At 35.0% G+C, this 24396-nt stretch overlaps 1 protein-coding gene across 1 annotated transcript in view; it reads left to right on the top strand.

The window, feature by feature from the left end:
* LOC109375393 (neural cell adhesion molecule 2) overlaps positions 1-24396 on the top strand; it is a gene marked incomplete at its 3' end in the record, with an annotated part of 398480 nt that overhangs the window by 302091 nt on the left and 71993 nt on the right. The window contains exon 6 of the mRNA XM_019630775.1: positions 21496-21613. Coding sequence (XP_019486320.1) covers positions 21496-21613 — 118 coding nt within the window. The remainder of the gene's footprint in view (positions 1-21495; positions 21614-24396) is intronic.

Raw genomic sequence — 24396 nt, 5'->3', positions numbered from 1 at the left:
CAGTCATGCCACTCACCTCAAGGTGGTATGTTCAATTAGTTGCAAGTGGGCATAGCCACTATCCTGTGCTGGAGTCGAACTGGCAGCCTTGTTGTTAAGAGCGCTCGCTCTATCCCCTGAGCCACCCTGGTGGCAACTCAGCTCAAGGTGCCGAGTTCAGTCTTTAGTTGTGGGTGGGCATAGCCCACCGTCTCAACCAGGCAGCCTTTGTTGTTAGGACCACTTGCTCTCACCAGCTAAGCCACCCTGCCACCTGTTGGAAGCTCAGCGACAGCTCAGCTCAGGCACAGCTCACTGGCCCATGTGGGAATCGAACCGGCTACCCTGTTATTCAGAGCTTGCACTCTTGAGCAAGCCGTTAACCAACTGAGTCACTCGGCCAGCCCGCCTAGCCATTTCTTAAAGTTAAGAAAACTAGGAAAAATAACTTTGTTATTGAAAAAATGAAAAGTCAGAATTTTTCTTTAAATTTTATGCAATGTTATATAATATAAAGCATATATAAAAATATAAAGTGAACTAGCCTGTTATATGCCAATCATACAATTTACAACAATACAGAGACATTTTAAGTCAGTTTAATAATTACAAATTGTGGAAGAATTTGTAATTTAGAACATAATATACAATATATAATTGACCAAAGGGTCAATAAATAACCATGTGTCAAAAAACATATTTTTTCCTTAACTCTTGGCCAATCAGTAATTTAGAAATTTTCAGATAATAGAAAACTTGATAGATAGATGATAGATAGAGAGAGACAGAGAGAGATTACCTACAAAGATCTTGGTGCATCTTTCTCCTCAAGATAAATAATTGATGTGAATAGTTAATATAGTTTCTTACCTTTTCTTCAATCTTTATTTCTCTTTTTTACCCAGAATTTCCTACTTACGCTAACTGTGGCATAATGTTCTATTTGAAAGGCTGTAGAAAAGTATGTATTTATTTTACAACATAGTTCTTTTAATCCTTGATTCAAAGAGAAGGCAGAATTTTCTCCTGGTTTGAATCAGATCTCTAACTGAACTCCCCTATCTCCTGGGTGGTGCTCTCCCTGGACATGTGGAAACATGGCTGGTCATGTAGAAATTGGTCTTTGTATTTTTTGTGTTTGTTTGTTTAAGATTTTATTGGGGAATTGGGGGAGGGGAACAGACAAGTTGCTGTCCTTTTGTTCTTCAGTCTAGTTGTGGAGGATGTTGCTTCACTGGCTCAAGTTGGCACCATCATTGCGCTCTTCCCAGGTGAGGCAGATCGGTTGCCAGCCTCTGGACGGCTGCTCACAGCAACGCTTGGCAGCTCATGTCAGCTGCCAGCCACTCATGGTAGTTCATGGCAGCCACTCACGGTAGCTTATGGCAGCCCACTGCAGCAGGGGCTGCAGCCTACGCCATTGCCGGCGACTCAGGGCAGCCCAGCTCCAGGTCGAGCTTTGTTCACCATCTTAGCTGTAGAGGGCGCAGCATCACTGGCCCTAATGTGGGATCCAAACTGGGGCCCTGCCGCTCAGAGCTGGCATCCCAAGCCAGCTGTTAACCAATGCGCCACTCGGCCAGCCAGGTCTTTGTATTTTTTTTATCTAACATTTGGTTGATATGTACAGAAGTGAACCCTACTGTTTGTAACACAACTACAGTAAAAATGCAAGAAATCTATAGTGGGCCACAAGATACTTCCAATAATGTACTATTTTTTTTTTCATAGAATCAATTGGTAAAATAAAAGGTACATTGAAGCTACCATCTGGCATGTGTTCACGTGAATGACATTCAGCACAATTCATGGCTAAGTTACTCTGTAGAGATGTTCATGAGTTTTGTTTTTCAAAATGTGCTACACTAAAGGATAATTTAGGAAGCCATGTCAGTATCTTATTCACACTGCAAGTTACTTATGACCACTATCTCTTGCCTTCATTTTTTTTGTTTCCTTAATATCTGATGTATTTTAATAAAAGTGTAGTTATCAAGGGCATGTATATTTTTAACAGTGAAAATGGTTAAGAAGCAGAGAGAATTTAATTTTAGTTAGATTCACATTAAATAAATACCCAGTTGTAAGTAAAAGCAGTAGATTATATTTTAAAGTACAATATGGTTTCCCTCTTTTCTGCAGGTATACTTAGTTTTACTGAGTTGAAAGGCTGTGCAGTCTCTATCTAAAATACGGTTTTCTTACTCTCGTTTTAGACCAGGTTAATTTCCATTTCTAAGGCTTAGTTCAATCCTCATTTTTAGGAATATTTTCTTAATTTCACCTACCTTGTTACACTGTTTCCTTCCATGAGATCTCTCATAGCACTGGGAACATCTCTGTAACATTTTCTAAAGTTAGGTACAGTAAAACCTTGGATTGCAAGTAACTTGGTTTGTGAGTGTTCCGCAATACAAGCAAACATTTCTAATACATTTTAATGTGGTTAACAAGTGATGTCTTGCAATACAAGCAGTTTGTTTCTGGAACGAATTATGCTCACAAACCAAGGAATTACTGTATTTGAAAGAGCTCACCAGATTCCACAGAGTGTGCTCATGTAAAGGTTTGATTTTACACATTTGTGCAGAAAGAGGGAAAGTTTGCAGGCTAGTATCGGGCCTTCCGGAGACAATTGCATGTGCAAGACTCTCTAGGCTCCTATTCACACAAGGAAGGTTCTGTGTCTTCAGCATGAACCACCAAGATATGGGAGAAATCTCTAAGAAACTCCCAGTGGGGGCCCCCTGAGTCATCCAAGTAGGCTTTGCAAATTGGTTAGTCCAGGTGCAGACTATCCGTGCAAAACATGACTTTGGGGATAGTTGGGGAGTTTCTGGTACATCATAAATTCCAACATCTTTGTCTTTGTTGAAAGTCAATTAACAGACCTCCAGGTATCCCCAGAGATATTTCAGAACTTTTCCAGCTGAGCTGTAATCCAATTCCATCACTGTTATCTATCAGTGTAACTTCCGCACTGATTTGAGATGACCTATTTATGTGTGAACTTATCTCACAGACCAGACTATTAATGATTCAAGAACAAAGGTAATTATTTTATCGCTTCAAGGAATACCTTGGAGTTTTGCATGCAGAAGGCAGTCAATAACTTTTGGAATGGGTGCTTCAGTTTTTAGTTATTTTGTACAAATGTGTCATTACTCCAATCACCAAAAGAGATTTTGTTTTTGATAATTATTACTACATAACTTTTTTTTCCCCTTTAGGTTAAATAATCCAAACTATTTTACTCTTACCTGAGGGCATTTCCTCCCCTTATATCACCGATCTGCTAATCCAATTCCAGTTGTTGTGCATGGATATTAACAGTTTTATTGAGTTGTATGCAGTATACAATAACGTATATATTTAAATAGAATATGTAGAAAAAAAATATATGTTTGCTGTTAAACAGTCAGCATAATCAAGAAACTAAATGTGAACATATCCATTACCCAGAAATTTCGAGAATTTATATAAAATTAATCATACAGAATACAGTCCCTGTTAAGTGACCTCTTTCACTTTTCTTTCACTCAGCAAAGTTATTTTGAGATTCATCCATGTCGTCCCATGTAATAACACAAGATTTCTTTTTAATGCTTAGTAATATTCAACTTTAGGATCACTTCATAATTTGCTATCCATTCACCCAAATGACAATTTAGGACGTTTCAAGTTTTGGCTTACAATACAGTTCCTATAAACATTTGTATATGAATATTTGTATGGACATATGTTTTTATTTCTGTTGGATAAATAAATGTCTGTGAGAGATATGGCTAGATCTTGTAGTAGGTATATGTTTAGCTTAAAAAACTAAAAAATAAACAAACAAGAAAACTTGTCAAATTGTTTTGGAAAATGGTTGTACTATTGTACATTCCTAAAAGCAATGTATGGGCATTCCAGCTGCTCCACATCCTCATTAAAATTCCATAGGGTCAGATCTTCACATTTAAATATTTTAATAAGTATTTAATGGTTTCACATTGAGGATTTAATTTGCATTTGTTTAATGACAAAGGGTGTTGAGCAGCTTTTCTTATGTTTGTTTACCACCCCCTTTTTTTTTTTTTGTAAAATGTGTTTTTACAACTTTAATTCATTTTAATGGGTTGTTTTCTTATTGAGATTTCAAAATTCTTTATTTATACAATTTATTTATAAGACATAGCATTCAGAAATATTTCCACCCAATCTGTGGTTTGTCTTTTCATTTTTTTTAAACACTGTTTTTTTAGGGAGCAAATGTTTTGATGAGGTTCGATTTTCTTTATTTTTTAATAAATTGTGTTTATTGTGTAAAATCTAAGAAAATGTTGTCTAAGATACATACAGTAAGATTTTCTCCAATGTTTTCTTCTAGAAGTTGTACAATTTGGGGGTTTGTGTTTATGTCTATCAGTAATTTTGATTTAATTTCTGTATGTGGTGTGATGTGTTGGTCATCCGTTTTTTGCATGTAGATACCTATTTGTATCAACATCATTGACTGAAAAGACTATACTTTGTTAATTGATTTGCCTTTCCATGATTTAAAATAAATTAATAATATATGCCTTAGGGACTCTGTTCCATTTATTTGCCTGTTGGCACAAATCTCAAACTCCCTTGTTTGCTATATATAGCTTTATTATAAGTTGGGATAATATTTTGTAGTTCTCCAGTTTTGTCCTTTTTCAAAAGTTTCAAAATACAATATCTATATTCTTTTCACTTCTATATTAATTTTAAAATCAACCTATCAATTTTTACATACATATATGCACACATACACACACACAGTCATAATTTTGATTAGAATTATGTTGAAGCTATAGATCACTTTGAGGAGAATTATCTTCTTGACAATATCAATCCTTGTGTTACATGAATACAATACATATCTCTATATATTTAAGCATTCTTTAATTGCACTCAGTAGTGTTCTAACGTTTTGTGTATAGCTATAACAAAGCTTTATTCAGATTTGTCTCTACATATTTTGTATGTTTTGATGCTGTTGTAAACCACATTATCTTTTAATTTTAAATTCTTTTTTTTGTGACTGTTGTTACCCAAAATTTTTGTAAATGGCAGGTCCTCAAATAATGTCGAATCATTCAACGTTGTTTCATTATAACGTGGAGGAGATGCTGTAGGAAGGTAACTCTTGTTTAGATCAATTAGCCCGTAGTAAAATTGGTTTTGTTATATACATCATATCGTTTCACTTCAAGCCGCAGAACCTAGCAATGGTGTTAAGTGAGCACTTAACTGTATTCATGCTGGATTCTAAAACATTACTAAATTTGATTATCAGGTACAGTAACTTGTGTTGTCAGGTTACATAGGATCCTCTACATAGATAAATCATGTCACCTGTGAGTAAAGTTTTACTTACTTTCCAATCTTGATTCCTGTATCTCTCTTTGCTGCATTGTACTGGCTAGACCCTCCAGGACAGAGTTGAATAGAAATGATGCAAGTACTACTATCCTTGCCTTGACTCTAATTTGGGGGAAAATAGTCATTCTTTAAACAACATATATGTTATTCACTGTATGCTTTTTAGAGGGTTCTTTATCAGGTTGAGAATACTAGTAGGAGATTTTATCAAGAATTCATTTTGGATTCTTTCAAATCAATTTTGGATTTTTTTTCAGAATCTACTGAGGTGATAGTATGGTTCATATTTTTAATTCATTAATTTGGTGAAATACATTGTTTAATTTCTGAATATTGACCAACCTTGTATTCCTACTTGGACATGATTTGTTATTACTTTATATACTGGTGGATTTAATGTCCTAAAGTTTTGTTAAGAAATGTTGCATCTGTTTTCTTAAGGGATTTTTGTCTGCAGCTTGTGTTTGTCTGATTTTGGTATCAGAGTCTTATTGGCCTCATTGAATGAGCTGAAAAGAACTTCCTTTGGGAGAATTTCTACTTAAGTTGAATTATTTTTTTCATTAAATATTTAGAACTCATCATTAAAGCCGCCTGGGTCTGGAGTTTACAATGTGGGAAGATTTTGAACTACTATTTCAGTCTTTTAATAGGTAAATGTTTATTCAGGTCATCTATAATACTTCCTTGTAAGTGAAATTTTGTAGTTGTGTCTTTCAAGGAATCTGTTAATTTCATCTAAGTTGCTGACTTTATTGCATAAAATTGTTTACAATATCTCCTTATTATCTTGCTAATAACTTTAGAATCAGTAATCATGCTGATTTTCTCATTTCCATCACTGGCAATTTGTATTGTCTTTGTCTGCCTCCCATGCTGTCGCACTCTCTCCCGTGTTCCTTACTTGCTTTGTACTTATCTGTGCGACTAGAGTTTTATCAGTGTATATTGGTCTGTCAAAGAAACAGATTCGGTTTCATTCCTTTTTTGTTGTTTTCCTTTTTTCTATTTTAAGGATTTCTGATCTGATCTTTCTCATTTTATCTTTTCTTGCTTATTTTGGGTTTAATTTGATATTTTTACATTTTCTTGAAGTTAAAGCTGAAGACACTGATTTGAAGCCTTTCTTCTTTTCTAATGTATATATTTCATGCTTAAGAATCCCCTGCTTTAATTTCTTTCACAACGTTTGATATACTGTGTATACTTTGTCATTCAGTTCAAAATATTTTGCAGTGTCCCTTTGATATCTTATTTGTCTATTGTATTATTTCGTTTTCAATAGTATGGGAATTTTTCAAATCTCAATTCTGTCTTAATTTTTAATCTGGTTCTAATGTTGTCAGAGAAGACTCTTTCTTTGATTTAGATTTTTTCAACTGTATTCCATGTACACTAGAGCAGAATGTGTAATCTGCTGGCCTGGCTGGAGTTTTGGGAATCATCAATTCAGTGAGAGTCAGTTGATAATGTTGATCAAGTTTTCTCTATTCGTTTTTTTTTTTTTTGCTTCTTGTCTACTTTCTCTATCAGTTATTGCAAGAGGGCTGCTTAATATCTAATAAAAGTATAGGTTTGATATATTTTACATTAAATTAAATTAAATATTATATTAAATAGTCTATTTTTCCTTGCAATTCTATTAGTTTCTGCTTCATGAGTTTTGAAACTCTGTTATTATATGCAGAAAAGTTTAGAGTTGTTATGTCCTCTTGATGAATTGACTTCTTTATCGTTAGGAAATGATCCCATTTACCCTGGGTAATTCTTGCTCTGAAACCTATTCTGACTGATGTCGGTATAGCTAATTCAGCTTTCTCTCAATTAGTGTTTGCATGATTTTTTCCTTCCTTTTAATTTTAACCTAATTGTTTCTTGAAGGCAGTATTTAGTAAGATCGCCCCCCTTTTTTTTTAATCAATTCTGACATTCCCTGCCTTTTGTATCAAAATGTTTACACAATTTACATTAAGTATCTTATTGATGTAGTGGATTTAAATCTTGCTATTTGTTTTCTCTTTGTCTTATAGGTTCTTTGCTCCCCTTTTCTTCTGTGTATTCCTTCTTTAGATTTTTGATGTATTTTTTATCAGTCAATTAATTTTCTATCTTGTCTCATTCACTATAGCTCACTGCTATATTATTTCATAATCTTCCTTCAATTGATGATATACCCTTTCACACACTGAATAACAATACCTTCTTCCAGCCTTTATGCCATTGTCATCATACAGTTTATATCTACACAAATTATAAATCTTGTATTTTCTATTTCTATGGCAACGACTTACCACAAATTTGGTGGCATGAGACAACACAAATGTAATATTTCTCAGATTCTGTAGGTGAGAAATCAAATCAGGCTCAGCTGGGATCTGCTTAGGGTGTTATAGAAATATATTACTACTACAATTACTTTTATAACATAATATAAAAGTGAGATGTCAGCAGGCTTGTGCACCTTGCTGCAGGCTGGGAAGGAAACTCTCCTAATATCCTTCAGGCTGTTGGTAGAATCCATCTCCCTGCTGTAGGGCTCAGGTCTTGTTTCCTTGCTGGCCTTCAGTAGGAGGAGGCTGCACTTAACTTGGAGAGCCTCCCTCTGTGCCTCTTCCTCCGGTGCCAGAAACCGTGCCGGAAATAATTCTCATATTTGCAATATTTCTTATGTCCATCCCCTTTTGCTGCATCTCCTTCTGCTGATTTTTCCAGCCGGAACTCTTGTTTTTCATGGCTGCCGTGATTGGTCTTACCTGAATAACATAAGATACTCTTCCATTTTAATGCATATGATAATTGTATCTAAAAAATCCTTTTTGCCATATAACTTAATATATATAGGTGACTGGGTTTAGGGCATTGACATTTTTGCAGGTTAGGCGGGATGTATTCTGCCTAGTGCAACTTCACAATATATGGTTTTGTTTTTGTTTCCTTGAAATTGTCAATTAGCTCTTAATATGACTTTGGATACAATATACCTCAGTGTAATTTTTTCATTATCCTTTTTGCATTTGGGTTTTGTCGACAAATTCGGATTATACTGCTTAAAAAATGTGGAAATGTTTGATCTTCACATACGAGTATTGTTTTCTGTCCCACACTCCTTTGGGACTCCAACTTCACATACAAGTATACATATTATTAGGCAACTTGAAATTATTCCAGAGTTTTCAGATGTTCTGTTCATTCTTTTTAGCTTTTTTTTCTTCCTGTCTTACTTTTTGGATAATCTCTGTTGATATAAGTTCAAGTTCAGTCATCTTTTGTCCTGTAATTGTTTAATCTGCTATTAATTCTATCTTGTATAATTATCATTTCAGACAATGTAGTATTAATATGTAGAAATTTGATTGTTTAAATGTCTTCTAATTTGAATTTTTAGATATCTTCTAAGTCTTTCACAGGACCAGTTTTTCTTTTAGATTCTTGAACATACGGAATACAGTTAGAATAACTGCTTTAAAGTTCTTGTCTACTACTTATAATATACGTGTCACTATTGGGCCAGTTTTGGTTGATTGTATTTTTTTCCTCATCATGTCTCATATTCCTTGCTTCTTTGCATGTTTAGTAATTTTAATTTGGATGCCAGATGTTGTGGATTTTATCACTGTAATGTGCTGAATATTTTTTTGTTTTCCTTTAAATTCGTACGTCCAGGAATGCAGAAAAGTTACTTGGAAACAGTTTAATCCTTTCAGTTCATGCCTTTAAGCTTTGTTAGGTGGGATCAGAGTCCTCCAGAGCTTATTTTGCCCCACTTCTAAGGTAATATCTTTCTAAGTGCTCTATTTGACATGCATGATGAGTTTTGTTTGTTGTTTGTTTGTTGTTTTTAATTATTATTATTCTGGCTTGTGGGAATGGAAACTGTCTTTTGCTCTACTCGAGCTTTGAAATTGTTCCGTCTAATTTGGGAATTTCTTCCCCTGGCCTCAGTTGTTTCCCTTCTCGGATATATTCCTCAGTACTCATGTGAAGTCCAAGGGAGCTCACTGCTGATCTCCGGAAGCCCGCGCTGTGCACCTCTCCTGTCTGGCACCCCCCTCTACACACAGCCAACCGGCTTCCCCAAACTGCCAGCCCTGCCTCCTCCCTTCAGGGAGACTTGTAGACTCAACTGGGCTCCTCCTCCCTGTGCTACAGCTTAAAAACCCTAGCTAGTAAGCTGGGGCAGTAATAGGCCTCACCTCCTTTCCTCTCTATCTCAGGGATCACTGTTGACTCATCTTGTTGACTGATTGACAGTATCTTGAAAACTGTTCTTTTGTAACACATGTCTGATGTCTTAGCTGTTTTAAGTGGTAGGATAAATTGGCTATCTGTTGCTACAGCTTGGCTGGAGCTCACATTTTTACATATCTATTTCAGTGTGGTGAACAAAATCATAACCATTATTCTAAGGATTTGAGTACTGTATTGTAGCAATATGTTTTATTTAATGGGATGTTGCTTACTTATGCCTAAATTCTGACCTCAAAATATTTCAGCCTCCCATTCTATATTAAATTCAATATAATTTTCAATATAATATACATATATATATATATATATATATATATATATATATATTTGTATGTATGTATGTTTTATTGTCTGCTTATTTTACCCACACAGTTCTTTTGGCAATTAAATTCATTTATTTTTATTAATTCATAAACTTAATTGAACTCCAACTTTGAACACTGGGTTATTGACAGCAGGGCATTACAAAGCCATTTTGAAAGAACTAAAGCAATGCACTAAAAAGCAGGGAATAGTCTAGGTATCTCAGAATCGTTGAGAATATAGAAGCAGTGGAATCTACAGTTCATGAGAGATACAAAACAAGCAGCAAGAAGTGAAAGTTTTTTTTAGAATACAGTGGGAAGATCAGGGCGATGAGTTAAAGATAGGAAAGGAGTTTTATGAACTGAAGTAGAAACACTCTGTGATCATGAGTTGAGCGTCCCTCAGACAGGGAAATTTCTGACATCTTTCTGCTTTAGAACAATCAGGAACTAACTTCTCCAAGAGTTGTGGACTGTTTTAGTGCATCTGCTTATTGAATCTGGTGGATAATTGTTATAAGACATAACTAAAAACAAAACCTCAAATGATGTAATTTTTTTTAAAGTTTGTATAAGTTTGTTTTTAAATTAACCTACAGTACAATTCACGTTTTTAAAAACATTTTTCTTGTATACTTCTATGAACTTTAATGAATGTATAGACTCCTGTAACCACTACCACAATCAGTATACAGAATTGTTCCATCACCCCAAACACTCTTTTGTTTTCCCTTTGAAGTCACTCCTTCATACAACCTCTAAGCCCCAGACACCACCACTGCTTTTCCTGTCACTGTAAGCTTTCTCTCTTCAACAATGCCATGTAAATGGAATCATCTATCCTGTAACCTTTTGAGAATGCCTTAATTCATTCAGCATAATGCCCTGAGAATTATCCAACCTGTTACGTGTAGCCACTTTTTGCAGTTATGAATAGAGCTGCTGTAAACTTGTGTGTATGCTATTCCTTGTGTGAGCTTAAATTCATTGATTTAGGGTAAATACCTAGGAATAGGATGGCAAGGACATAAAGTAAATATATGTTTAACTTCATAAGAAACTGCTGAAGCATTTTCCACAATGGCTGTATAAATTCGAATTTTCATCTATTATGTATGAGTTTAAGTTGTTCTTCATTGTCACCAGCATTTGATGTTTTTGATATCTTTTGCATTTAATTTTATACATAATAAGTGTATAATAGAACTTTAGTGGTTTTAATTTGCATTTCTTCTGAAAGTCACTACTCCATGGCTAATGATAGTGAACATTTTTCAATGTGCTCATTTCTCATTTGTGTATCCTCTTCAGTGAAATGTCTCTTCACGTCTTTGCCCATCTTCTAATTGAATTTTTTTTTTTTTTAGTGTGGTAGTTTGAGAGTTGCTTACAAAACTTTTGGATTATATCCTGGATTTTGAATTTTACATTATGGGACTCTGGGTTTTATTTCAGTCCTATAGAGATTGGTGATATTTTTATTTCCGCAGACAATAAATTTGTTTAAATGCAGGCCACATATTGCGATTATTCTGTGGTTTGTAGATTCTGAAATCACTTTCCTTTTCAGATCCTTTGCAGTGTTTCAGATCTGTTTTGCACGTGTACCAATGGCCGTTCCAGACCCAGTGTGGTGGTCTATATCTTAATTCGATTCAAAGTCTTCAAACTGTTTAAGATCAGATTCACACACGCACATCTCATGGCTGAGCTCCAGATTTGATAAATAACTCGATGCTGTTGCATTCCCAAGCTTTTCTTATTCTATGACCTCTCCCATACTTTCCTATCTATTCTTTGAATCTCCAGTTTTCAGGGCTCTAGCCAATAAACTGGGGTTTTATTGACCCATTCTCTATTGCAAGTATGCCCTCCTTCAGGGCCAACTGGCTGGAGGAAAGATAAGGAGAAAAGTAATGGGAGTTTGTCTTGCCCTCTTGGGACCACACCTCTTCTGATTGACTAGGAAGAACCCCCTCTCTCAGAATGAAGCACCTGCAGGCTCCCCCCTGCCGCCATCATCATTGCCAGGGGACGCCTTTCCTGGCCCTTGAGCCTGAACTAGAGGCTTCTTTAGACCTCACTCAGGCCATGTTGATTCTCACTTCTGGCTTTTGGGCAGTTCAGGACAAGGATTGTGAAGGAAAAAAAAAAATGGTTCTTTCACAGATCATCTTGTAGCATTTCAAATTCGGATATTTTTCTAGTAGCAATGTCTGCTACTATTTACATTTCAGAGTTCTCAAACAGATTATTCATGTGTTCTGGCCATAATAGTATAGATGAATTAAGTGAAACAGACAGGATGTAGTAGGATGACTAATGTATCCAGAACTGGAACTCTGCAATACTATTTTTTAAACCCGTTGACAGGTGTATGATCAGTGGTTTGGTTTGGTTTGGTTTGGTTTTAACTTAAAGGAATTACTAAAAGTACTAACTGAAATGTTTTACATCAGTTCACTTCTGATTAATATTCAATGTATCATTCCAGTGTCCCTCTGAAAATTTAGCTCACATGTCAGGGTAATCTCAGGCTACTTATTGACTTGGGACAGTAGTGTTTGTAAAACCACGCCTGTCTAACTTAGTTAATGGGATGAAATTACATGACTTCCCGGGAGAAAATAACAGAGGCTCTGACTCTGTTTTCCTTCTGATAGTCTACACAGATCAAAAGTACGTGGATGTTACAAAGTATGTGTTTTTTCAAAAGCCGTGCAATAGTAGTTTCCCAAAATTATAAGCTACATGATCTTTTAATGATTTGTTCTGTTATCTATTCAGATATTATAGTAAACTAACCAGTTTTTAATATCAAGAGAACTCTTTCACTCCAGCATATCCAATACCTTAAACTATTACCTTCATTCACGTTATATAAATGAGCGAAAGGGCGCCCGCGTATACTGGTCCTTATGTTTTTTTTCTCCTTCACAGCAAGCTGGGGCCATTATCTCAAAATCTCATTAGCTCCAAATTAAAAAAATTTACACATACAGTTGTTTGAAATACAGTCAAAATAAGCATATTTTGAATCAATTAGAATCAGATTTCTTTCCCCGCCCTGCATAACTGCACCCACGCTTTACTAGCCATAGATAAGACAAACTCTGGTCTATGCAAGACCCGAAGCCCCTGCTCCTTTTGGGGTTCTCCAACTGAGAGACTCCATGCTATGCTTCTGAGTGACATCATCTAACCCAGGGGTCGGCAAACTTTTGAGATGGAAAAGCCGCCAGGTGTCAGCAAACTGCGGTTCATGAGCCGCACGCTCTGAAGTAAAATTAAAAATGAAAATAAAACTATCATAGTTTTGTTTATAAAATTTTTAAAGGACATTATTCACATAATGGTGATTCTGTAAAAATATACTCATGGCTCTCGAATAATTTTTAAATTGTTATAAGGGACAGGATTGGCTCTTCCAGGGGTCAGCAAACTTTTGAGACAGAACGTACCCAAAGAGGGGCATGTGGCTCGCGAGCCGCAGTTTGCCGACCCCTGACCTAAATGTATAAGCCCCCACCCCTGTTGAATTTCCCTCTTTTCCGGGGGTTCCGTTGCTCTCCTCCCTTCTAGGTGCCGCCTCCCCGCCTTCCTCACACTAACACTTTGTCTCTGGAAGGTCTCTTTCCACGAGGAATTTATTCTCTTATACAACCCAAGTAAAGCCTATTGTGTACTCCTGACTTGCCTTGTCTTTTTCATTTATCAGTCTTAGCATCTTCCAACTCACCACACTTGCCAACAGATAATTTATCTAGAATTTCTCAAAAGCCATCATTACTTTCTCTCTCGGGATATGTTCTGAAACCTTTTACATTTTGATTTATTTTAAACATACACTATACACTTCTATTTTAAATGATTTTTCTTGGCAGTTTTATATGATGTTTTATATGCTAATTTGAATTACCAAATTGTATCCATCCTCATTTTGTAACCCAGTTGATCTGAAAACTTTGTGCCTTAGGAACTATTTACACATAAAATTATTGAGAATCTCCAAACATTTTGTTTATGTGAGATAGATGATAGATAGATAGATAGAGAGATAAATATCTATATCTATATCTATCTATCTATATCATATTAAACATTGCAACTTAGTAGTTTTTAAATATTTGGTTAATACATTTAAAATTTTAAATGTTAGTTTATTAATTTGTCAAAAATAATAACAAACATGCTAACCTAAATAACAATTTATGAAAGTAATTATAATTTGAAAAAAAATAGTGAAAGAGTGGCTTCCTCTTTTTATATTTGTCCGTTTCTCTAAACAACTGCCTTAACAGAAGACAGGCAGATTCTCACACCTGATTCGGCAGTCAATCTTTTCTGAAATAATTTTGAACCTAAAAAGGATTCTTTTAGATAAGGAGATTATTGAACTTTCCCTCCATTAGCACAATCCAATAATTTACCTTTTGGAGGAGAAAATCCATCCTCACAGAGATATGTGGTTGGAAAAGGGGTGCTTTCATAAACCTCTTGAATGGGTATTGGAGACCCCTGGGGTCCTTGAAACATGCTTTGAGGATTTCTGCTACAGAATATTGTTAATCAGAGAATATACCCTGAAAGGCATAAAAATGACCAAGCTTAGCGGTGAGATTATCCCTCAAGAAGTTCAGCACCTTCAGGCTTTTTATTTGCTTGTTTTTGATCTGAGGGATCTTCCATATTAAGTTTGGCCTTTTATTTAATTATTACCGTTTATTGTGGAAACAAAAAAAAAGTAAAAGTAGTTTTTCCCTTGCCTCCAACTATAATTTTTCTCTTGGCTTTTCTTTAATAAGTATTATTATTATTATTATTATTATTATTATTATTATTATTATTTTGTTATAATGCTTTTAGACATTCAGTTATGGATTTGCCTTAGGAAAGTATGTGAAAATTATTTCTTTGAATTTTTGTTTTATTTTCTTATTTTTTCATTTATATTTTTTGTAGTTATAAAAATAATACATAGTTGCAATAAAACATTGTATAATGACGACTAGGGGGAATTTGAAATATCTGATTTAGTCCTCTTTGGTCAAAATTATGTATTCACTTACTCTTTGACATCAGTTTTACTTCAGGATAATTAAGTGCATCATTGAGTGAGTAAATAAGGATTGTAATAGATAAATATCTGTCCATCTACAGATGACTTAACACATGTGCAGTGTTTACCAGAAGGGTAGAAGCCTGTGTGATTTGAATAAGAGTGAGAAAGTTCTCTATATATAACATGGATATATTCCTTACAAATATTAATAATTTGGGAAAACAACCATGGTACAGAAAAGGATATAGTTTGTAAAATGAAGAAGGAAACAGAAAAAACGTGTTAATATTTGCCTAAAGAAGCACATGTAATTACAAAGTGATTAATGAGAAAAGGGGTGAGGTCAAGAATTCTGAGTCTATCTTTTTCTATCATTTTATTTTTGAACCTGTGAGTATGATCTATTTTAAAAGTCAGATTAAAAGAACATAAAAATGAGATTTATTTGGCAAAAACTTGGAAAATACAGAAAAGCATACATGATGATAAAGCGGCAAAGCTTCAGGTAACATTTCCTCTTCGCTTTGGTACTTGTCCACTGAAGGCAATGTTTATTTGCCTGAATATTTGATGCGTTTCATATTAGAATGGATATTAAGATGCCTATTGAAATTTTCCCTTGAATGTAGTTTTACAGCAATATAATGGGCCAATTTGATCCTTGCTATCTTTTAATCTGATGGTATAAAGTAAAACTCTTACTATTTTCTTCAAATAGATTTCATTTTAAAACTCAGTGCTCAACACATAATTGTAATTATGTTACTGCTCTACTGTATTCACAAATTAAGAACAAATGTATGTAAAATGCCTGCCAATTAGTTACTGATTCTTTTTCAAGTACATAAAAACATGTTGATTATGTTCTCTACCAAGACAATCATGCGACGTACTCGTATACTGATGCTCAAAATTGAAAACTACTAACTACATTTATTTGAAAAAAAAACTGACATATGCATTTAGTTTATAAGGCATAAGCTAGATTTTCTTTCAAAATGAAATTATATAGTTACTTCACTTTTATTATATCAACTGTTTGATATTTTGTATTTGTTATACTTTGTATGTGTTTTGAGTTCTAAAACAAACCTCACTCCTATTAAATAACACTTTAAATTGATCATCCTCATAAATATGTAATGAAGAAGTATTGAAAGTATCCAAAACCAATATTAATGAAAATTGAGAGGTGTTAGATGATATAATAGTCAATGAGGTAGTGAAGGGCAAAACAAACAAAGAAAAAATAAAACAAAGAAAAACCAATGCACATGCAATATCATCGACATCAGTCATGACCATTGGAAAGTAACATTCAAATGATCAAATGATTAAGATGAAGGCATGGAAAGACCTGAGTAAAGAAATTAAATCATTTTCTATGTACACACAGAATAGCAATATAGAATGCTAAAAATGCAAAGCACGTTAGTGTTAACCTGGTCCATCTATTCTCTTGGTCAGGGACTGAGGTAGTTTATGCGACTTTCCTTTTCTATGTGTGTGATAAAACACACATTACATAAAATTTACCATCCTAACCAATATGAATGTACATTTACCGGTATTAAATACATTTATAATGTTGTGCAAGGCTCACTACCACCTATCTTCATAAATTTCCTTCTTCAAAATTGAAATTCTATACCGATTAAACAACAATTCCCTATCTCATCCACCCCCAACACACACCACTGATCCATAACAAATATCGTTTCACTTTCTGTCTCTATAATTTTGACAAAGTACATAATATTGGGTTGTCAGAAAAGTCATGACATGTTTTGTCTGTGTTTTTCAAAGGCCATTTATTTATATAAAGAACAAAGATCAATCAATGATATATTGCCCGTTTTATTTGATTACCTTTTGCCGTCTTTCAATGAGCTTCATAATTCCTCGTTCATAGAAGGACCTGTCTTTATTTGTGAAAAACTGAACAAGGTGCTGATTTACAGCCTCATCTGAATTGAACTTTATACCACAAAAGGAGTTTTGAAGAGAGCGAAACAAGTGGAAGTCTGACGGTGCAAGGTCAGGTGAGTATGGTGGTGTGGCAACACATCCCATCCAAGCTCCAAAAATGTTTGATGGGTGATCAGACTTGTGTGTGGTCTCGCATTGTCGTGATGGAACACAACTCCTTTACAATTAAGCTCTGGACGTTTCTGGATGATGGATTTGTTCAAACTGTCCAATTGCCGACACTGCACATTCGAATTGATCGTTTGGTTTCTTGGTAGGATCTTGAAAAGCAGGACACCTTTAAAATCCCACCACACTGAGAGCATAACCTTCCTCTGATGAATGTCTGCTTTCAATGTCGCTTGAGGCAAATCATCACATCAGGACCAAGACCGTTTGTGCGCCACATTGTTGTAAACAATCCACTTCTCATCACCAGTTATCAGCCACTTCAAAAAAGGATCTTTTTCCTCACATTTAATGAACAGATTGCAGATGTTTATACGTGCTGTCAACGTCAAATGAACTTCTTTGAATTCATGCGGAACCCGAATATGGAGCTTGCTTCCATATCCCAGCTTCTTCAGGTGGTCGTGAACACTTGAATGATGGATGTTCAGTGTTTCTGCAATCTCTCGTGTCATGTAATGTGGGTTTGACTCAATCAATGCCTTTATTTTGTCATCATCAACCTCGGTTGGCCTCCCTGACTGAGGAGCGTCATTGAGATCAAAATCACCAGCATGGAAGTTCATGAACCATCGTTGGCACTGAAGTTTTTGTAGACCATTGTCACCATAAACGTTATGCAACTTTTCATAAGCTTGACGCGTGTTCTTCCCTTTATGGAAGTAAAACAGTAAAATATGGCAAAAATGCACAGGTAGTCTTCCATCTTCATCTTGTTGTAAAATCTCCAAAACTCAACCAAATCGCTCAATTTTTTTTAGAATGAAGCTAGAACTGTCAGCTGTCAAATGACATAGCAATAACATAGATGAGAATGACTTTAGTACTTCCAAAAATGAACTAGTGCCATCGATTGCAAACATGCGTCATGACTTTTCCAACAACCCAGATGGAATCATAGAGTATTTGTCTTTCTGTGATTGATTTATTTCAGTTATAATGTCTTCAAGGTCCGCCTGTGTTGTAGTACAAGGTGTGATAAAAAAAATACAGTGAATGTTTAAATAAAAAATTATTACAGTGAAAGACACATTGCCATTAACCCCATCAAAACACTCCCCCTCACTTTGAACACACTTACAACTGTTGTTGCTCTTTTCCGAAACAGTTCTGGAAGTCCTCTTTCATGAGTGTCTTTACTTCACCCTCTATCATGACAGCACTGTGTCACACATCGCTTCTGGTACAACAGTTTCTGTCAAAGAAAAACATTATCACGTGTCCTCATCCACCTTTTCACCAGATCTGGCACCGTGCGACTTCTGGCTCTTCCCCAAAGTCAAATTATTCAGAGCATCGAGGAAGCCACGACAGCGCAACTAAAGACACTCATGAAATAGGACTTCCAAAACTGCTTCAGAAAGTGGCAAGAACAGTGGGATAAGGGTGTTCGATGTGAGGGGGGAGGTATTTTGAGGGGGACTAATAGTGTGTCATTTACTGTAATAAATTTTTAATTAAATATTCACCCTATTGTTTGATCATACCTCGTATATGTCAGATTTTTTTTTCTTGGTGGTCCAATAATATTGCATTTTATGCATAAAACACATTTGCTTGTCATTGATGGACCTTTAAGCTGCTTCTGTTTTTTAAGTATTGTGATTAATGGTGCTATGGGCTAGATTACAGATAACTCTTTGAGACCTTGCTTGCAATTTACCCTCCATGTCTTCCACTGGAAACTGCAAGCCTTTAATAGGCTCCAGCTTTCCAAGATCGTTACATCAAACACATCCTACCAGTGCAGCTGCTGTCCAGGTGGCAGACAGGTCCCTGGCATTTCCTATTCTGCCAGGGTCCCAAATCCTCCCTTTTGTTAATTTCTAAGTGTCACAATGACTGAAAAATCAGAATAAAGAAAGGTAAACAAGAAAAAAAAAAGGAGTCTTAAGTTTAGAAGTTCTCTGCCAGATGGAGGATCTACATGTGAATTTCTGTGTGTGTGTGTGTGTGTGTATATATATATATATATATATATATATATATATATATATATATATATATATTTAGGCCAAATCTGAATAATTGATGAATGACAAAAGAGTACCTGTTCTGACAGTGGTAGAGGGGGTTTGTTATTCTTATCCTGAATAAATTTGGAGGAATTATTTGTGCTGTTTAAACTGAATGACTTGAATAATCCATGGTCAGTACCCTGTTCTTCATCTTTTGAGAAATAGTTGAAGGAAAGTGGGTAGAGAAGACTGTAAGACACAGAAGACATATGGAATAGTTGGATGACATTGTTGATGAAAGGGAATCAAGCTGTCAAATTAGTGTGGTATTTTGGTGCCTTAAGCAGCCAGTGAGGCAGATTATAACGTGAAGGTGGACCAAAGCCTCCATATAAGTGAGAATTAGGGAGCTACTTCCCTAAACAGCCTCATGTTTCTTGAAACTAAAAACCGAAAACAAATTTACCAGAAAGTATTGACTACTTAACATATACAGAATATAAATCTTTGTAAAGTTATTAAAAGTGGATGTTTCAGATATAGTCAAATCTGAAAATGAAAGTATTTTTCGAAAGTTAAAATAGAGTAGATGTGGGACTTATGAGAAAAAATAAATTTGGATGAAATCATAATTGCAATCCCTTTTAAAATTATTTAATCCAACTCAATAGCAAAATCAGAACCAATGAGGTAATATACATAAAAATAGTAGGTAAAATCTCCCTGAATGTCGTGGTGTCAGAATAGTGAATATTTTAATGCTGTTGTTCTTCAGAATAGTTCTAATATTACTCTTCAAAATGCTGTGCAAATATGTAAATATGCAATATTAATATTCTACTAATCTACTAATCGAACACCTATATCATTAGGAAAGTCAATGTATCTTAAAACTTAAACACTAAGATTTCTCAATTCTTACAGATATTCATCCAGCATGTGCAGATCACTTTATAGAAAATAAAATTATGATGAAGAGTAAATAACTTGTCTGGGTTAGTAACATTAACAGGACGCGTCCGGGAGCATGTGATTCTCCTTTGGGGGGGTGTTTCGATGCGCACAAATACTTTAGAATTTCTATTAAAGAGTTCATTTTCATTATAATTATCTAATGGATTAAAATCTTTATTTCTGTAGTAAAAATTAGTCATACTGTTCTTGCAACTCCATTCATAATAACCAAATGAAAAGCAATACATTTTGATTAGCATGTTATTTTTTCATAATTACGAGAGAAAAAACAAAACAAAACAGTATACAGAAGGTCAAATTTCAATGTACTTAAAATGCAGAGTTAATATCTGAAAAGAAGTCTATCCTATTATAATACTAGTAATTATCATGTTACTTTAGAGACAGCAGGTCAGATCATGCCCCTTGTATCTAAATTCAAAAGGGCAGAAACTTGATTTATTGTGCTTAATTACTAAGATACAGATCAGTTTATCTCCCCACTATCGAGGGCAATAATGCAGCATCAAAGCTGACCTGAGAACTACTGTAGAGATATTTAATTATAATCACACTTGTAAATGCCTGTCTGGTAATGGTGTTTAGTATATGTAAAAAATAAATATATTAGAATAATTAATTTCGGGGCCATCATTTGTCATATTCAATTGAAAACCATAGTATACATTAAATCAAAATGTATGCTGTACTTTGGAATTCAGTTCCTATTATGGATGGCATTGATTTGTTTATTGCAAACAGTGCATTTTAGTAACAGTTTCAACATGTCCAAAATGTGCAGCATATACAGTTTTTGCAATGTAATTAGTTAGAAATTGGGGAAGCTTAATTTTAAAATTGAATTGAATTGTTCCTGAAAATCTATTGCACACCCTCTATGGCTCGAGCAGTTTCTCTTCATAAAATGTTCTATCGTTGTTTAAAGAAATTAAATGCCGTTAATCAGAAAGAACATTAGGGTTTGACACCTAATTCGAAAGCCTTGTCTTGAAGCTGTGAATGATTGCTGAGAGAATCACATATACCGATGAGAACACAAATAGGAAATTCATTTATGTGCCAAGTAGATCTCAGCATTGCTGTAAGTCAGGGTGGCATTGTCTTTTTGTGAGCAACATTTTATAAAAGTGTATATATATTTTTGCTAATACATCTATTGTTTACTCTAGTTTGATAGATTAAAAATAGTAAAGTAGCATTAGGGAGAATTCTCTAATTACTGGATATTACAAGGCAGCTCAGTGATCTTAAAGTCATTTGCGCAGCTAAGTCAGTCCCATTGATGTAAGTATAGATGGTAACTATCACGTTTTAAAGCTTAACATGAACAACAACAAAAAGTAGTTGTAAAGGAGTCCCAGCGGTGTGGGCGACATGTTTGTCATCTCTGTTTCATCTGCATTCATCTATTTTTCAGTGCCTCCAGCAATCACAATGCCGCAGAAATCCTTTAATGCCACTGCCGAGAGAGGAGAGGAGATGACATTGTCCTGCAGGGCCTCGGGCTCGCCTGAGCCTACCATCTCCTGGTACAGGTCGGTTACGCACCCCCATCCCTCTGGCCTGCGTCCATAACCAAGCTCATGGAAAACTATTTGCTCTCCTGTCATTTTGTCAGGAAAGAAAACATGGTTTCTGAATTTTATTTAAGAAGTTATTTTGCTTTTGTTTTCAAGTTGTTGGTTAGATTACCGTATTTCCCCCTTATATAAGATGCACCCTTTTCCAAAATATTCGGGGTCTAAAAACTGGTAGCGTCTTATACAGTGGTTGTAGATCGTTGTCAAGTCATTTAAGAAGTGTGGCATTTCAAAGACCATAGATGGAACTGAAAACGAGGCAATGTATGAAGACAGTGCTTCTTCATCAGACATAGATGAGGACAAGCTAATGGTTGGGAGCTTTGACAGTGATGAGGAGTTGTATGAAATTTATGATGAATAACACTTGAGTTCAATAACTTTATGTAATACATTTTTTTTCAAATTTCGGGCCCCAAAATTAAGGTGTGTCTTATACATGGGGAAATACAGTACGTAGTTAAGCAATCAACAGGGTGACTTAACCCAAGTCACAGGCTGCACCCATAGCCCTGGTCATTCTGTCTACCAGGCATGTTGCTGACCCACAGATTGTAGTCACTTGACCTCACCCACTTGAGAACTCCATCTTCCAACTCAGATACACTGCCTGGCTCTGTTTGGGTTCGCCTTCTCTTCCCTGGAGACTGTCCTCAGGCAGAAGCTAGGATGGTCCTCAGAGGTCACAGCCATGGACTACTCGTTGACCAGTGTTTGTGAACTCTTACTTAATCGTGTGTACAACATTTTTTGTTGTTTGAAATGAGAGGATACATATATCCCTCTTACTCCATTATGATCAAAAGTGGAATTTGTATCACTTCTTTATTATTTCTCCTAATTCTCTAATCCTAACCCCTATTTCCCTGTGCCTGGCAAAGGAGCACTGAGAGAAATGGTTTGAGTTTCAAAGGATGGGCTCATGGAATGCCGTCCGAATCCTTTGGGAGGACTTTTCAGACATAGCATCCCACAGAAATGGACTGTGAATAACAATGTATATTCTATCTACCAGGTTTGTTGGGGACAAAGGTGTTAAGAACCTTTACCTTGTTTGTTATCCTTTAATGATATTTTTCACTGAGGTCTTGAAGGGAACATAATCTTTGCAAACTGATTTCCTCTAAATTTTTCAAGAACCACCCATCGATTTTAAACCTCAAATCATTATTTCTTTATTCCCATGAAAATTCCTAGAGAATGCCGTCCATCTTCATTTTGCTTCTGTTCTACTACAGCAGTTCTCGTCTCACCCCCCAGCCCCGCCCACCAAAACCCCAAAAGTTGCTAACTCATTAATGGGATGTATATTACCCTCTGTTACTGCCAATCGTACCATGAGTTCCTCATGCTAAGTGGCCATGTCTCACTCATTTTCTGTACTTGAGATATTTAGTACATGAGGGAGGGAAATACCCATCTTTATCAGAGAGAGTGCTGTAACTTAGTTAACCTGCCGCTTATATCCATGTGAAACTCTCATTGGTGAGTTGAGGGAGGGGGAAATCATATTTAAAATTTTAGCTGTGACCTGGGAGTGAGGGTAGGGAGGGAAAATGTACATCCATGGGCTAATTGCGAGTATTCAACAAGGTAAATAATATAGGCAAAGTGTTGTATAAACCACAAGTTACTGAAACTTGTAGTATAGCAGTAGTAGTAGTAGTAATATTAATATTAAACAAATGAGTACTTTTCATTGAATAGATTGAGAAATATATTGTATATCCAACTGCAGTGAAAGCTCTATACATTAAATTCTAGACAAAAATGCTAAAATGTTGTCATTTTATATAGTTGTAAATATTGGATTAGTAAAAATATAAATGTACAGAGCACTATAATTACATTTGCTATTAGTAGTTTATAAACCCTAATTTTGCACTCTACCCTTCTTTTGTAATTTTGGTACACTTTATGATATATTTAGAGATGTCGATAGAAACTGAAGAAAACTGATGTTTTTGAGTCATGGAAGGATAACGATTATATTAAGATATATGCCAGTGATTTCTGGAAAGCAAAACCAAAATTCATTGGAAAGATCTTTTAGTGTATCAGAGAAATGTTCTGTTTCAATATAGGAAATATTTTTTTGTAATCCTTTTAGAGATTTTTCTCTTTAAATTTAAACTTGTATGGGCAAGTAAATCTCCTCCACCTCTAAGGACAGAGCCCAAACTTTTTACATTAGTGTGCTTTAAAATCAACTCAACCATCCCAAACACTATGATAAGAAAAATACAGGAGGGATAAAAAGAAGAAAGAAAAGCAGAAAGAGGAAATAAGAATAAAATAGAATGAAAGAGGATATATAATACATGAAGGTTGCACACATATTAAGGGTAATTGTAGAAATTGTTTCAGGTTTAAAGATATTTAAAATATTTTTTACTGGAGTTATTGTTAAAAAAAAGTGTTTTAGTGGATAACAATGAGTAGAATTATGGCAGAATGAACATGGCACAAATTCAGAAAGAACGTGGAAAATTACCAAAGAAAGTGATTTCTTCTCCTCATTAATGAATTAAATCACCATATTTAGCAAAATTTCTCTAACTGCATTTTCACATAATTCTTTCATCTCTTACTTTCATTGGCAGTACTTATTTACAAAACAAGTTAGTTATGTATTTAAAATGCATTTACCTTGAAACTTCTTTAAAGGATGTTTCCATAGATATTCAATTAAACGTATCTCAGCAACCTAGTAAATACATATGTTCGATGATTATGTG

The sequence above is a fragment of the Hipposideros armiger genome, unplaced genomic scaffold (genome assembly GCF_001890085.2).
Source record: "Hipposideros armiger isolate ML-2016 unplaced genomic scaffold, ASM189008v1 scaffold_942, whole genome shotgun sequence".
Lineage (NCBI taxonomy): Eukaryota > Metazoa > Chordata > Mammalia > Chiroptera > Hipposideridae > Hipposideros > Hipposideros armiger.
This window is presented reverse-complemented; position numbering and strand designations above follow the sequence as displayed.